The sequence below is a fragment of the Centrocercus urophasianus genome, unplaced genomic scaffold (genome assembly GCF_019232065.1).
Source record: "Centrocercus urophasianus isolate 14NV4802_14NV808 unplaced genomic scaffold, USGS_Curo_1.0 seq_13, whole genome shotgun sequence".
Taxonomy (NCBI): Eukaryota; Metazoa; Chordata; class Aves; order Galliformes; family Phasianidae; genus Centrocercus; species Centrocercus urophasianus.
Genome location: NW_024884475.1, coordinates 39,424,134 through 39,441,322, shown reverse-complemented (window position 1 = coordinate 39,441,322; position 17,189 = coordinate 39,424,134). Strand labels below are relative to the sequence as shown.

Genomic DNA, 17,189 nt, shown 5'->3' with positions numbered 1-17,189 from the left:
TACAATGTTAGACTTTTGTTCAGGAGGAACTTCCCAAGTGTTGGAAAGTCACAGGAAGCACTCAAAAGACAGACGTAGCTATACAAGTTCTTTCTGCAGCATGCATCTTCAAAGCAAAGGCTGAGGTTTCTGTAAATATGCTGTTTCAAATATTTCAAATCTGAGAAAGTGCTACACGTGCACACGACTGCAGAAATCTGGGCGAGTTGCGTATGTGTATCTGACAAGGGAGTTTTAATTACGTTGCTTTTAGCCCCTCTTCACTAATGATTCATTCCACTTCCTCAGTGCATCAGGAATCTGGAAACACCTGAATGTGTTTAATCTACTCTGAGGGGCATAGGGGATTAAGCAAACCGCTCAGGAACTTTCAAAATGCATTTACTTTGACTCAGAAACCACTCTTCAGTTTTAAACAGCTTTTATATCCTATTGTCAGTGATTTTTATTAGTACCTCTTCCACAAGTCACACGAACCTGGAAGTGTTTTAAACCTGTTTTCCAGACATAGACATGGTGAAGGCAATTGTTTTTCCTCAGAAAGAAGCACAAGCCTCCGCAGAGGGCACTGAAGTCCCTTGAGCCACCTGCACTGATGTTAACTCTGTGAAGTACATGTTATAAAAGAACATTGTGTAAAGAAAATTTTGTTCTGCACATTCAGTTTTGTTAATTCTAAATTACAAAAAAAAAAAAAAAAAAAAGTAATGGGTTTTGAAGATACAACATATGAAGGGAAAAGAGCTTTTTTCTACAGAGTGAAGTTTGGGGATGTACGTATTCCTTCATTTTGTAAAGGATAAAATAACAAAATCATGGATCAAAACAGAAAAAAAAAAAAGCCTTATTATCTTAAAGATTTTATTGCTACATGCTCCCCAGTACAACAAACAGGATCAGTAGTGTACACTTTAATGAAAGAGAAAATAGCTTGGTAGAAAAGAAAGCAAAAAGGTACAATGATTATCTACACCCACATTGTATATATGTAGAAGATAAAGACAGAGAATTTGACTTTTTGGAAATTTCCAAGTAATAAAACACACCCTATTTGTCTGTTTGAGGCTCAGGGATTGTCTGTACACCATATTTAATACTAATTTCTTTGACCTTCAAAAGCCTTGCAGAAAGGTAGCAGCAATTCTTTAGAGGTGGTGAGTAGGTACTACAGTGGGTTAGATAATGCACATCACAGTGTAAGATGCGCAGTGACCCCATACTTCCTTGAAAAGGATTCTTCTTAAATTTCATTTACAATAAAAGTCTTCTGACAACAGTTTTCATCCTTACCTTATCCTAGTGATTATGCATAATCACCTCAGAAGTTTCTTTCCAGAATTTAATCTTTGGAGTCCTAATTTGGAATGCTACTGTTTTATAGTAGGTTATAGGTACACATCCGCTGTTCTGTCAAATAGGGCAATCATGAGAACTTCTTATGGGGAAACAAAAATTGCACATGAATATTTAATATCTCACTTTGAAATTAAAGATGCTTGTAATAAAAAAAAAATTGTCACTTTTTTTTTTTATTATTTTTAACAATAAGATCAACAATTTCTCTACAGTAGTTTAGTTAGCTTAAATTTCTGTTCTATCCATATGACATAGCATGTACAAGTATCTAGTTACATCTATTTTATCTTGGCAAAAAGGATAGTCAACTGCCCTTAGTGTAAATATTTAGTACATAAAATACTATCAAGAATTCAACTTTTAATAAATATCTTTAGTTCTCAATCCTATATACAAGTACTTTACAGCAACACACAGGAGAGAGTGTGATTGGATGGACTGTGAACAAGATGGTTATTGACATAAATTACTAGTACATTATTGCAGTCAGATGCATTGTGCTTGTGGAGATTTTGAGGTGAACCATGCTGAAAAATAAATATCTCTCTCACCTTTAAACCAATGCTTCCAATAGGAAAAAAATCTTTTAAGTCTTGCCACAGCTATTTCTTCTTAGTGCTACCACTATGATGCTTTTTTAGCTTCATTAAAAACAGCTGGATCATCTGGAAAACACAACTTTTTGACTTGTGAATATTACAGTACTTACAGTATATACATGGTTTCCTACACTGGTCTGACCTCTCAGGCAAGAGCAGACTTAAGGGACAGCACTGCAACTCCTAACCAAAGCAGTGCCTGCTCAGTGTAGGCTGCAGGTCTCAGTGTTCGTTTCACAGGCACATAAAAGCATTTTTCCAACCTGTGACTGGAATTACGCTAAAATGTCTAAACCGACTTTTAATGGGCAGGTGGCAATAAGCAGACTCATACTTTTAGAATTATACTTCTTTTTTCCCCCTCTACTTGAAAAGAAAGCATCACATTGTTGATATTAAAAAACAAACAACAAACTCTTTCCTAGTATCAGTAGATGTAATTCATATGAAAATGGAACTTATCCTTTTATGACAATGCTGCTTAAAAAATCAACTTGTGGAATGTAAATAAGGCAGTACTCAATGGCAGGCACCTAGCAGTTGTCCAGAATGTAACATAGGTAAACGGTTGTCTGACAGCACAAAACTCTTAAAAATAATACTGATTTTCTGCAATATACAGTATTTACACAACAGCTGCAAATTTGCTCATACAATATCCATTTATATAGATAAATTAGCAAAACAAGTCTTATTAATTCAGTTGTTCCACTGCAAAAGTATTTTGTATCATGTAAACGTTTGGTACTTCTTGTAGTGGGGTGTTTTCTACATGTGAGTGTTTAAAAACAAAAATCGTGAGGTGACTACTGAGGACGTGGCCACTTTCCCTGTACTAAAGCTTGACCGATGTCCTCGGCAACTTTTGTGCACTGTTAGGATTATTCTTTGGTGCTTTCCTCCAACGCATTCAAGCTAAGCAGATGACACAGTATGGAAGGAGGGACGGGAAGCAACTAGAAAGTGAACCAGCACTTCTTGTTCTTTGTATTTACAAGGAGAATTAGTTGATGATCTGCAGCGTCCTGCTCGTGGATGCGCCGTAGTGTCCAGAAGGGAAACACAAAGTGAACTAAAGCTTCTTTCTGCAACTATTCTCCATGTGGCATTCACATTCATCTTTCCACAGTGGAGGACCTTGAAGGCCATCTCTTGTCAATTTGCCTCTCACTCTTCTGTGAGGTTCTTGATGGAGAAGGAGCACCCACTGCGGTGTTATTAGCTGACACCACAGGAACAGCTGCGACCAAAGCAAGGTCATTTGGAGGACCAAGATTGCTACTGTTGGCAGGTGGCTGGTGGAACAAAGCAAATAGCTTCGAAGTCTTGGTTGCTAGAGGAACTCTCCGTTGTGGAAACTCAGCACCCTTAGGCTTTGTGTTTGACTGGAAGACGTGTGTATCTGTATCCTCTTCTGCGAAATGAAGCCTGCCCAGGCCCCTTCTCCCTGGCAGGAACTCTGCATAATGGGGGACTAAAGGCGTTGGCATCACCAAAGCTCTAGGCAAATCACTTTGATCAAACATCACTTCCTCCTCAGTTTCAGCAGCTTCAGTAAGGAATGGTGGTGGGAGAGTGCTGCTGCGCTTGCTGCAGGACTCACAGCACAGCTTGTTGTAGCCAGGGATGGAACAGTAACGTGCAAGCACTTCCATCTGACAGAAGATAGATTTGTCTCCCATACAGGGCTCATCTGCAAAACAAATGCAATGCTGATTGTACATCTAATGAAGAGCACTGAAATACCTGTACAGCATTTAGATGGGCACTGATAAAATAATGCCTGTTTCCAAAATAATGGGCTAATCTGAGATGTTTCATCCATGAAAGAACTCACCAAGCCCCAGAAAATAAATCATCCCCTTTAAAGAGGCAGCTTTGTGAACAGCAACAACAAAAATCATCAGTTACTTTGAAAATGTTGGCTTCTGTGCAGACCAGTAGCAAACAGAAGAAAGTCATGTTTGTGGAGGGCTACAGACAGCAATTAACAGTGCTAACTCTCCAGTACCAGTCATTCTATCTGCCCCAAATCTAGCCTGAGGATATTATCTATCAATAAAATTAAAAACTGTTAAATCTTCCTTTAAAGAAATCCCAAGCAGTCATTTTGGGAGGAGTTGGATTCAGTGATCCTTGTGGGTCCCTTTCAACTTGGGATATTCTACAATTCCATGAACTCTCAAAGATGCCTCTTGCATAATCTCTTAAAATAAAGCGTTAGAAACTTTTCTTAGTTTTTCAGTGACCCAAACATAAATGGAGAACTGATGGAAAGCTTGTAACAAATAGGTCAGATGTAAGATGCCTTCAGATCATGTGAGGCATTCCTTTCAGTCAGCAAAAGAAGACTTCTTAAAGAAGTCAAAGTTGTACTTGAGATCTCAGAAACATCAGTCTTTTTTTGAGCATTTGCTGGATACTTGTGTTGTACAGATAGAGACACAGTCACGCTGGTCAAAAATGGTAGAGAGGAAAATCTTAAAACACAATAAGTCAGAAGAAATGTAAGACTTTTATACTGAATATAAAAGTATGTTCGTACCCAGACTTCTTTGGTGTGATCCATCCTGGGAACTCAAAGGCAAAGTTCTAAGTTTTAGTGTCACTTGAACTGGGACAAACATTGAGAGTTTCTTAGCACTTGAGAGTTGGTGGCAATATTGAGCATTTATGTTTTTAATCTTGCTATCTGTTGTACCAACTATACCACCTAAATCAGGTGCAAAGGCTTTAGCAGCAGTCCCGAATGAGATGAATACAAACATGTAACACTTCCCAGGACAGAAAACCAGCAGTGAGGACAAATAAATTGCTTGGTGCATCCATTAACTATTCAAATACTTTAGGGAGAGACTAGCAGGACGTTTCCATTAACAGGCTTTTCCTAAGATATCACAGTTTATTTGTAATGGTACTGATGGATTTTACTTAAAATAGAAGTATGCGAAACCATAATGTAAATGGCCAAAAGCTAACTCTGACCATTGAGAATATCTGTTCCATATGTGTCTTCCATTCATAGTTAGCAATTATTCAGTCAACATTTCAGTGAGCAACAGATGGCACGTAATGCCACTTATTAAGCTCTGAAATTAAATTAGCCTTCTGTACTGTGATATTTTCTCACTAGTATAGATGTTGTCTTACCACATGTCAACAGTATGTTAGGCAACCAAGTTTTCCTTTTTTTAAATATTAACTGTAGTCCAACCCCTCAATCAGTATAGATCAGTTTAATTGCACTGAATTCAGTAAAATTACACACTTGCATCAGTGGGCTTGTGGGATGCTGTTTATAAATACCAAATTATATGAGTTCAGCACATAATATAATTTTTTTCCTTGCTCCTAGTCCTGATGTGATTCCTTGGATAGATGTTTATTGGTTCTCGACAAACCTGAGTTAAACCTGCAGATTTGCCTGAGAATATATGTAGTCCATGAAGGCACTGTAACACTATTTTCAGTAAGAATTAGCATGGTAAATTCAAGGGCTACATTCAAAATTCATCTAAACTAGAAAAGCTAATATTGAAACACAAATCTTTGCATCGTATATAGAGTAATAATTGTGCTTCCATGTAAATGAGATCTGATCTGGAAAATTATGACAGTCATCATATATACACACTCTAATTTATATCTATATACAAGTGAAATAAATATTATGACCTAAAGTAACAAACAAACCCAAAAAAGAAAGAACCAAATGATTATTTTTGCACTTTCATAATGGCAGTTCTTCTCATTTCATCCTGTTCTCTAATGGCTAATTTTTGTGGTATTGATTTGCAATAGTTTTGATTTTGTGACTCAAATGATAGTGCAAAGATTTGGTTTTGTACTTATCTACTTCCAGTAGGTTCCATAAGTACAATCTTGGAGCTATATACTCACATAATCCCTTTTTTTTATTTTTTAGGTTAACTCTGCACAACCTAGTCAACAATTTCCTATTCAGTATGGAAGTGCTTGTATCCTTCTGCTGATGTTCATGGTAAAAATTCTCCTTCTCACAATTTGTTACTTCCTTCACGGTAACTAAGAGTAGAAGACACAAGAAGGTTGTATCGGTTCTCTAGTGAATCTGTAGAAGATGAAGCTAGTAATTTAAATTGATGCAAAAATTTCACATTACATTTTAGGAGTGACACAGTTCTTACAAAAAGGATCAGTGTAATTGTACATTCAGTGGGATGCTGGGTGAGAGCATCCCCCTGAGAAATCTTGCTTTGAGCTGGAATCTGATATTTGGGCACTAATATTTGAAACAGCAGGTGGATATTTTTGCATTCTGAATCAAGAGTTGCAAAGAGATAGCTTGTAAAAAGACTATCCAAGGACCTGTTCATCAATTTGTACGAGTACAATGAAATCAGTTTTTGTAATCTCTGCTGAGGCATATGACTGAAGTGGTGGCTCTTCTCTTTTACACAGACATGCATTTTCTAATGAAATGGAAGATGTAGGTTAATGTGCCTCATACTGCAGGAAGAATCACACTGAGGCAAATGTTCATCACAGTTCCAGTTGGATTGAATTCTCAGCAATTTTGCATTTATACAATAAATCATTTGTCAAAAACATCTGCTGTAGACAAATATTTTGCTATGTCTAATGCCCCAAAAATCAAAATAGTAATCAAAGCTATACAAACTTAAAAATAAACTACTACCACACTTTCCATGCATAAAGGGTTTACCTACATAAATATTACAGAATAATATTCATATTTTAGCTATGTTCTCCCTAAACATAGAGTGCAACAGAAACCACATTAAAAGAGTGTGGTGAAAAAGACAGACTATTTGGTCTGAAAGAATACTGTCAGCTACTTAGCGCAGAGGCAGAAAATGCTTATGCTTGGTAAAAGCTACGGCCCAAATTCCTGAGCAGAATAGAAAGGTTTGCACTCACAGATGCTGGTATAATGTGTCTAAGGAGCAGAACCCACAAGGTACCCTGTGGTTTTGTCAAAGGTATGAGGGACTTGGCTGGATGCAGCTGCCCTTATATTAACATTTTTATTAAGACCAGGTTGCGCTGTAGGTTTGCAGCAAGGCCAGATGGATCAGTACATTTTCTTGGCCATTACATTTTTATTTTTATTTTTTAACTGCAGCATGGAGTTCTATATCCTCTTTCCTTAGGGAATGAATCTAGCGTTTCAGAAGCCTGGTAAGCAACTGCAGTACTTAGACATGACCACATAAATCCTTCCTTCAGTGGGGCAAGTAAGATGGGTTGTGCATTAAGCATCTAGAAATGAAATAACAGAGTTTTAACCAGTGTGATTCAGGAGCAATGGTAGAGGGCATGTATAAGGCCATCTATTGCTTATCTCCCATATTAGCAGATACTTAGTCTAACATGTCAGTGGCATTTGGCTCTGACTATGACTGTGAAAGAGACACAGTAAGAGGGTTTGATGCCTAATTCTGAAAGGCTGGAATTTAACACTGGCCATTAAAGAAAATCTCAGCTGATGCTTAAAATACAGATTCTTAAAGCTGATGCTAAAGCACAAGATCAAATCTATCTGAATCGTTTTGTGAAGATGTAGCCCTTATTTTAGCTTTGGAAATATTTGTATCACCAGTGAAAAATCAGTCCACAATGAATAAATAATTTTAAATCTGCTACTTGTTTATAAAGTCACATAGTGATTTGCTCCCACCTAGTGGATACAGAATCTCTTAACTGTTCACTGCTCCCAGAATCATTTCCTCCCTTAAGTCCTTTCACTGGCAACAGCAGAAAACAAATAAGAGCAAAGCATACTTTCACTAGACTTGTGGCAAGCAGTTACATTCAATCTGTAGGAAAACATACTGCACTTTCTAAGAACTCTTTTTTCTATTTTTTCTACCAGCCAGTGGTCAGAATATTAGGGCTATTGTGAGGGATTAAAAAAAAACCCAAAATCTAATAAAGTTAACGGCTCAAAGGAACAAAGACTTTTTTGTTGTTCATAAAAAGATTAAAAAACTGTTTAAAAAATTCTATGAAAATAATGTAATGAAATTCCTAGGAATCCTATTAATACCTTACGGCTCAATGTTTTTGTATTTGTATTTTCATTTCTTTAATTGGCCTCATGCTGGGATCTAGAGGTCAAGTAGGATCTACTTGGGACTGACCTTCATCTCTAGCACAGATTTTTGCAAATACAACTTAGGCTAACATGTCCAGCCCCCTATTTCCCCTACGTTACAAGAGAGGGCCCCAATCTGTGAGAAACACAGATCACCCTGAGTTAGAATATCAGTATTGTGCTGGACTGAAAAACAAGGCACCATTAGCTGGAATAAAGCAGGGGGATCACCAGTGAATGATATATGTTCTAGCATGCAAGAAGTAAATTGTGTGGTTGACACCTGATCAGTGTAGTACCTTTAAAACACAGTAGTGTACAAATTTGGTACGTACACTATCTGATCATACGCACAGGCTCTGACTCATCTTAGAAACCAGTACACAGAGAAACAGTAGGTTCACCAGGTAGAACTGAAACTTCAGGCAGGATTAAATAAAGTGTATTATTTTTCATCAGAGTTCACTCAAGTATGAAATCTAAGTCTCTAACCCTGGAACCGTACTATGCACTGACACACTGCACTGAGACAGGAAGGGTTACTCTCATTTGCTGCAATCAGTTTGTTTCCTTACCATTACAGGGAGGGAGTTTACAAACCCTCACTGATTCTGGCTTTTCTCCATCGCAATGGTCACCAGCACGGCATATGATCTGCCGGGTCTCGGTTCCCTCCCCACAGGTCACAGAACACTATGAAACAGACACAAGACAATTCAGGGTATTTCACAGCAATGTGCAATAGTTAATGTGTCTAAAATAGCCCAGGGCTGGTTTTCACATCAGGCTATACATTCCAGCAGTTTGTTTTTGAGAGCAGCCTTTAGTGAAGGCTGACATTATGGAAAAATATGTCAAGAAAGAGGATAGCATTTTCATCAGTCCTTGCTTTTTGCAATATCAAATTTATTATTAGAATATATTATAGATTTTTCTTCTTAGTCTTCCTATAGCTTATTACTTGACAGTGTAACAGAAAGAGAATAAAAAAGACTATGGAATTCTAACTTAGTGTTCACTGCGTTAGCTGTAGCATTCAGGTGTTTGTTCCTATGACATCAGAGGAATATTAACACTTACAGAAACTCTGTGATTCCAGTGCAAGTCCACACTGGTATAAAAAAAAAAAAAAGTTATGCTATCCTCAGAATTGGGGAAACGAAACGTTGGAAAGTTGACAGAAACAAAATATCTACGTTTGTTCAGCAGGATTATGTATTTGACACTGGAGATATTTTCAGAGTTTGTTCCTAGAGAATTTGGGAGAGCTATAGAAGCCCAAGAGCCAGGAAGACATTATCTACTGCTGATTTTCACATTTTTGGAGATCTCTGACCAGTGCAGGCAGGAACGTTCACCACAGGCACAGCTCCAACATCAGAGGTGTGAGGTGCTACAAAGGTTCATGACTCGCTCACAATTGCTGCTTGCCTACCTCAGACCAGGGCCCAGCTTTCCACTGCGCAGGGCATGGTACTCGGTTGCACGGCCTGCGACTTTCAGGGCGATCTCCACTACAGTACTTGAAATGGACAGAGCGGTTTGCACCATCATGAAGGGGCTGAATGCAACGCACAGTGCGGATCTGGTAGCCTGAATTCCCACAGGTTTTTGTGCAATATTCCCATTCATCTGCTGCCCACCTTAAAAGTAAAAAAGGAATTAAATGCCTTCACAACTTTTACCATTATCCAAACTGCTGCCAGTTCAGTCAGTTCTTAGCATGTTGTTTTTTGTTGCATTTTTTTGGGGATGGAGGAGGGAAGTGAGGAGGAGGGGAAGGGTAGGGAGGATGAAAACACTCAGCAAGATTGTACAATGGTTAAAAAAAAAAACACCAAAAAAAAACACCAAAAAAAACCAAAGCACATCCATTACGTAAGATCTCCAATCTAGAAAGCTATTAGTACCATACCAAATTTGGCTTACGCTCATTTTCACCCCTACCACAAGGAGCAATCATTTGTATTCTTACGGATGACCAACTTACAGAGGCCGTGTACATTCCTGAAGATTGCACATTCTACGAATTGGCTTTGGCTTTTTGCTGGCTTCACAGAAGCTGCGATGAACCATTTTGTTATCACTCTTCCTGCGGCACCCATATTTGGTATACTGGAATCCTGAAAATATTTCAGAAAAATTAGGAAAAGCAGACTCTTGTTAGAAATGTTTTTTTAAAATATAACTTTCAAGTACGATTAAATAGTTTTACATGACAGATATTTACAAGGTATTAAAACATGCTCACAATTTGTTCCGTTGTCAGGCATAATATTGTTGCAGAGTGCTGTTTGGATGTTGTTTAAAACATGGCACTATGGCAGATTTATAAGGCCGGAAGTGACTCTAGGACCTTTTAACCTCTGCACTGCACACAAAGATCATGGTACGGAGAGGGAAGAAACTACCTCCTTAACATCAAGCAGCAGGTTACTTACTAAGTGGGGAATTAACTCAAGACCCAGGTCATGTTTTAGCATTCTTGCTACTCAAACTACTTGCTCAACTGCTCTACATAGGAGTTAAAGTTAATTAGAAATTTACATTACCCATTATTTGCATAGGAATAACACACTGTAAGCAAAGTGAACAATCAGTAGCAAAAAATGGCTGAGTGCATGCTTTCAAAGTGACCTCGGTGCTGAATTTAACAGCTAAAAAGGACTACTTCTTTCTAGGCTGGAAGTGACACTTTTGAATAATCAGACACTTTTATAGATATTTTAAGTTTGGGCACCCAAAATAACAAGCTGTTTCTAAAATGGAAGCTCAAGATTTCTAAAGCATTCACTTCCCCCACCTTTTACTCTTCCACTTCTGGTAATTTGTCATTACTAGAGGGTGCTACATCATCTGTTTACCTCCACCACAGGGTTTGGAGCACTGTGACCAACTTTTCAACGCCCACTCAAAAGTATCTATTTCCTCCTGTAGGACGTTGTTGCTGTTGATAGTTGGTACTGAATCCTCGTGAATGATGTATTTGTAAGTCAGGCTAGATCTTGTGTCATTCTCCCGAGGAATGATCTATTAATAATCAAATGCAAACAGTGGTAGAAAACCAAAGCTATTATTTATTCTGTTGCAGAGTAAAGAAAGTACAGCCTCCTAGGGAAACATGCAAACTGCTGGTTAACTAATTGGGAAAAAAAAGGTTTTCTTTTTTATCTTCACAGCTATAACTAACAACAGTAAGATCAACAGAGCTGTTTAAAATGAGATGTCTTTATAATGCTAGATTTATTCGCTGGCCAAATAGAACACCTCTACCTAGGATGAAATGATGCTGTGGCCCAGTGATCTACTTGGCAAGAGAGCAAACAGCGTTTGACATGTAATGCCTGTTTTTGTCCAAAGTGTCCCACTGACATCTGGGAACACATTACTGCAACATGAACAGACAGCATTTTACCAAGGAGAGTAAAACCTAATGAGAAAAGGGCTTTAGCCTGTCAGCTGTTCCATCTGCATAGGTCTTTCAGAGAGGCATTACACAGCAATGGTAATGGTCTAATCTTGGCACAATCTCCATGCTGGCCATGGACTTCTGTAAAAGACAAAATCACTGTGTTCCCACTGCTTGGCATACTACTTACCAGGACAACCACTGCATCATGCAAAGGCCCATCAGTGTGCAGAGTTTCTATGTCATCTTCTATATTGTATTCCCATTCCACACCCAGGTCGATGAAAGATCGGGATCTGGCCTCCTCCCCCTTTCCATTCAGAATATAGTGCCCTGTAGCCTGGTTCTTAATTGCTGAAAGGATTGAAAAGAGTGACAGTTGTGCCTCTTATCATACCATCTCCAGTCATGAAGGCTTATGTGAAACTTGTCAGGAGACATCACAGAAAGCCTCTTGAACAAACCAGCTAGTGCTGTAGATGCACTTGCACAGAAATAGGCCCTCCAAGGCCAACCTATGTAGCCTTCACATTCCAGGCTGATGACAAGTGCATCTGAATATTTGATTCAATTTTGCATCACCTTATTCATATGAATTAGGTACAGAAAGTACCTCTTCACATGTAGTACGTATGTTTTCCGTACTGGCATAGCTCCCAGGAAGTACAGTAGTAGCAAGAAACTCAGGTCAAATCCTCCAAGTCTCTTGTCCTCCTTGTTTGCAGAAGACCAAACCCAACACTACTGAGAACTCCCCTTAGTGTAACAGACATCTCAGCAGACTACAGATGCATTTTTTATATTCCTCAGATTATAAAAGTGACACCTTTTTTCACACTTCAGTTTCTTCAGCATATGTATGTGCCAGATGCTAAAATGAATAAGCAGAGTCAAGGCATTCAAACCTCTGGGAAACTGTTCCTGCAACACATTTTGCAAATCAGGTTCTGTAGGGATTGGATTACAAGCTGATAAATTAGAAATCTAGAAAAAGACTTTCATTACTTTCTTTTCTACATCCCTTTCTAAATCACCATAAAACATTTTAAAAATATTTAAACATTTAATTTAAATTTAAAAATATGCCAACATCTTACATGCTCCTATTATTATAGCAATCAAAATGCAAGAGTTTTGCAGTGTACCTACTTAGAAATGTGATAAAACTACTTACTACCAAAACAAAATGATTCTCTCAGGGGTACTGTCACATTGTGCTTGGTCCAAATTGAAGTTCTCAAACCTCAAAAGCCAAGAATTTTTCTCTCTGACATTATCACAGCCTCAACTATTTCCTCTCTTCTGCTTTGTTTTTTAAATTTCTTTTTCTGTTCTTACTAATTTTTTAATAACAGATATAACTCTGCCAGAAAAGTTTATAATTCAGACACTGCCAGGGCAGATAAAAAACTGATTAAATGTATGTCAAAATCAATGGAAGACCTCATCCCTTCAGTGTAAGCTAAAAATCCCTTAAGCGTTAGACAGCAATAAGTAGCAATTTACAGACTGATATAACAATATATGATCTTTCCTTCAAAAGAAAAATCCAAAATGAAAGGGACTGAAAATACATCACAAGTTTCCCAATCTTCTTTTCATGAAAAAAGCTGTTGTTTGCAATCTGCAGCAAATAAGATTGTTAAAGATACTGAATTGAAGATACTGAATTCACATATTAAAATGCAACTTTTTTACCTTGACAGTATCATTTAAATAAGAGTGATGAGAGTCTTTTATTAGTAAACATGCAAATTGGGATCAGTCTAATATTTTGAGGAATTCATATGAGAAGTAAATTTCATTACTAAGCTTACATCGTCAATCTGTAACATGCGATTCTGAATGCAGAAATTTACTACTTTAGTTTGGTTCTCATTTCTCAGGTTCTTCTGCATGACTCCTCATGCTTCTCATCATGCCTCAAAGCCAAACCTGAGGGAGGAACTTACCAAGAAAATGAGGAGAAGCCTCGTCTTCTTGGATAAACACATGTCGAGCACCAGGAGGGATGTCAAACATCTTAAGGTACCCTTTGGCATGTGTAGTAGTCAATGGAGAAAGCAGAGGAGGAAATAAAAAGTAATAGCCATGGTTAGGAGTGCTCTACATTATTCAGCTTCTACTTGCAGAAAGGGGCATCCACCAACTGAGAAGCAGTGTCAGAAAGAAACTGATCAAATAGCTTTGTAACGTATTTGACAGGACCTCCTTGTGTTTTTCCTCTTTCCAGGAGTGAAGAGAAACCAGTTACAAATCTATTTGTCTCTTGATTAGCTATATTGCTATAGGTCATATTGATTAACAATTCAGGCAAAAAAAAATGTTTCCAATGTTTCTGAGTGTACAAGGAAGAAGAACGATTCTTCCTGATTATTTTTTTCCAAATCACTCATCAGCCAGGCTGTGGGATTTGAGTTTACTTACTGTACTGATACACATATGTCTCTTCAGTGTGTCTGTTTACCTTCGAGACATCAGTGATCTTGGAGAAAGGTGGATGTAGTAGATTGTATTGTCACTACACATAAGGAAGGGCTTGTCTACATGGAAGTTAATCCAAACAATTTAAAACTACAGATGTAAAATGTATTAATTCAAGTATTACTGCTGAAATGAAATGGCTGATTTCAACTCTATGCAGTTAAGAATAAAAAGCTGTCCACAAAGACAGTAATTCATATTTTACATTTCAATCATTTATCCGTCTAAATGATTAATGTAATGTTCAGTATGTCATTCTGTCATTCAGGAAGACTAAAATCCATCTTGAGAACTTGTCAACAGTCACTTCTATTGCAAGTTTTAAACAAGAGCTTCACAAGCACTGATGTGAATCTAATTAATTTGATGTAAGGATGCAAAACTCTGAGTGTATGGCACTTTCATATTTCTGTATTTTCCCTTTAATGTCTGCATATTCAGTTATGACAAATCTCTTTAGATCCATTTTTAAAGAACAAAGTGCCACATATGTGTAATTTCATGGATTTGGCTGATGAGAGTCTGCAAAAACAGCATTCAGTGATCTTTTTACTGTCCATCTTTTGAGCATATGAAACAAAGATTTTGCCTGAATAGGTGTTATGTGTCAGTGCCTTTTTGGAGATGAGAACTGCAGCAAGAACTCTCCAGTTGCCATGGATGCCTCTTTCTGCAAGCACTTGAACTTACCCAGAGTATTTTTAGACTCCTTTGTTTCAGAAAGGGAAATATTGCGAGCTCCTTTGGGCAATGTAAATGCTCCTCTCGTCTTCCCTTAAATAGAACGTCTATAATTAGTGTTATGGGAGCCAAGTCTTGCTATTTCATTGACTGCATTGTCAGCCAGATGGTCTTAACAAATATAAAGTATAATTTACATTATGTGTTCAAATGCACTTAAAGCAGCATTAGACACATCTAGCAATTTTTAACAGTCAATGAAATTTAGACCACTGAAAATTCAGGTAGGTGATTTTAAGTTGGATACTTGCAGATTTCATTTTCCAGAAACTTGAATTCTTTTTGGCACCTCTTGCTTAAATGTTTTCCTGTTGGAAGAGGTCAATTAGTTTTTTTAATAACTAGACTGCCACAGATACTGTAAAACAATGAACATTTCATAAACGCTTTCATTAACATTTGGAAATGGCTTACTAATAGCAGTATTTTCTGAACTATATTTCTAGTACTCTCTATCACTTAGACGTAGCACTTTCCAGACACTGAGAACACTGTGAAAACACCCAGTAACGTGCTGTCACCTTAGAAGACAATGCAGTTACTCGGTGGTTCCCAGGCAAAAATACTGAGCCACTACATTATGGGGTTAGTATTATATTTTGCCCTCTGTTGACCTCTCATTTGCCCTGTTATCTCCTAGGGAGTAAGCCAAACCTCAAGCTTAGGCTTGTACATCAAATGCAAGCTATAATTTGTAAACCACTGCTATAGAATACAGAAACCAGATGCACCAGAAAAAACTCTACTGGACTGGATCCAGAATTGTGACATGAATATTCCCTCTGCCCCCAAAAGTACAATCATTTACTTCTAGTGAAAAAGATTAGAAATATGCTTAGAAGGCCATGCACTAATTTCTGCTGATTACAGTTTGGTTTTTTTTCTGTTTTCAGAAAAGCACAGTGACTGCCAGCTCCAGAAACACACAGGCCTGTATAAGAGGCTCAAATTATAATCTTCATTCCATTACTCCCCACATCACAGTAATTCTTGTGTAATTTCATGTCTAATCCACCAGTTGCCTTTATCGCTTTAAGAAAGGTCCTCTAATGGCACTTGCAGCTACAAGCTGTAAACTTCTCCAGTTGGCTTGTAATTAATATGTATTTTCAGCAGAATAGTTTACATATTTTCTTTCCATTTGCACATTATCTTTGTCCAAGTTTAGTTTGGTTAGTCACTTACTGTCCAAATGTAATTACTGATGCTGAAATAAAGCCTGCTTCATGGCAGCAACTACCAGTTTTTAAACTGTTAATGCAGATATCCATGTTATCTGTCCCTAAGTCTTTCTCCACTCTATCTTAAAACATTTAGTTCTACCAAACAGACATTCCTGAAATAGCTGCTACCAGTCATACAGAAGATGCATATCCCTGAGTACATTCCCCAAAGTGAAATAAAGGCAATACAGGAAAGTCTTAAAATGCACAGTATTCTTAAATATATGTACAAATATATATATGTATGTATATAAAACATCATACTGCCCTAACTCAACAAATAACTGGCCAGATAGAAATTTCTGAAAAGACCGAGGGGTCTTGAATTATTATTGATAAGCGATGTGTTATAGAGTACCCCAGTCCAGTCTGAAAACTTTAACCAGGTTAATGTCATCATATGCTTCATTGGATGTCATTCACACAACTTGAGAGAAATGAGGGTTTCTGCCAAAATGTTTCTGTCTTTGATTTAGAATTAAGTTGAATTTATTTTTCACTTATTTATTTGACTAAAAGGCTACAATTTGTGATGAGACTGATCTGACAGGAGAATCCACGTGTTCACATGAAAAGAAGTTCAGAACTTCAATTAACGACTCTTAAGTTTAGGTTTAAGAAGAAAAACTCATGAATAGCTTACACTTCAAAGGGAGGAAAAATATTTCTTCTAGTCCTCCTACAGAATAAGGCATGCTATACTTAGCATCAGGCAAAGCACCTCAATTTCTTCTGAATGTCACTCTTAGGACAATAGTTCATTTTTTTGGCAGAACTCAGTGTATCCCCATTTAGCACAAACACTGTGGGCTTCAATATTTACAAAGAGCTGAACACGCTATGCCTGGGGAGTATTTCTAGATACACTGCACAAATGGAGTTTTCTTCTATTAGGTCCTTCAAAAGACAGAAACATTACAGTGTTTTAAAGAATCTAATTTCTTTATCAAGCACTAAACCATTTTGGCACATCAAGCTAAAATTTTTGTTTTGCTACCTTGAAGTAAGCCACATTTCTGATCAGTCTTCAAAAACAGTAAGCATGACAGAAACATATGAGATAATAGAAACTATATTCAGATGCATGAATATGCTATTCCTACCAAGCTTTTTGGGAGTGCGGGTAAAGGTTCCTTTCACAGTTCGGCAATGGGAGTTATCTCCACCACAGACGCCACACTTATCTTCAGCCTTATTAGAACCAATTTCCTTGTCACAACCCACTTTCTGCAGAATGAAGAGCAAAAAGAAACATGGCTTTATCATAAGCTGTAAGGTTT

The 17,189-nt window shown here is 37.5% G+C and overlaps 1 protein-coding gene across 5 annotated transcripts in view; it reads right to left on the bottom strand.

Annotated features, from left to right (window-relative positions):
- Window positions 1-844: 844 nt before the first annotated feature.
- ADAMTS3 (ADAM metallopeptidase with thrombospondin type 1 motif 3) overlaps window positions 845-17,189 on the bottom strand; it is a 246,680-nt gene continuing 230,335 nt past the window's right edge. For all 5 annotated transcript variants that reach the window (XM_042811523.1, XM_042811524.1, XM_042811526.1 and 2 more), the window contains 8 exons: window positions 17,013-17,136; window positions 13,414-13,494; window positions 11,652-11,815; window positions 10,917-11,082; window positions 10,043-10,175; window positions 9,488-9,695; window positions 8,628-8,745; window positions 845-3,648 (listed from right to left, as the gene is read on the bottom strand). In XM_042811523.1, the coding sequence (XP_042667457.1) occupies window positions 3,071-3,648; window positions 8,628-8,745; window positions 9,488-9,695; window positions 10,043-10,175; window positions 10,917-11,082; window positions 11,652-11,815; window positions 13,414-13,494; window positions 17,013-17,136 (1,572 nt within the window). In that variant the 3' untranslated portion in view covers window positions 845-3,070. The remainder of the gene's footprint in view (window positions 3,649-8,627; window positions 8,746-9,487; window positions 9,696-10,042; window positions 10,176-10,916; window positions 11,083-11,651; window positions 11,816-13,413; window positions 13,495-17,012; window positions 17,137-17,189) is intronic.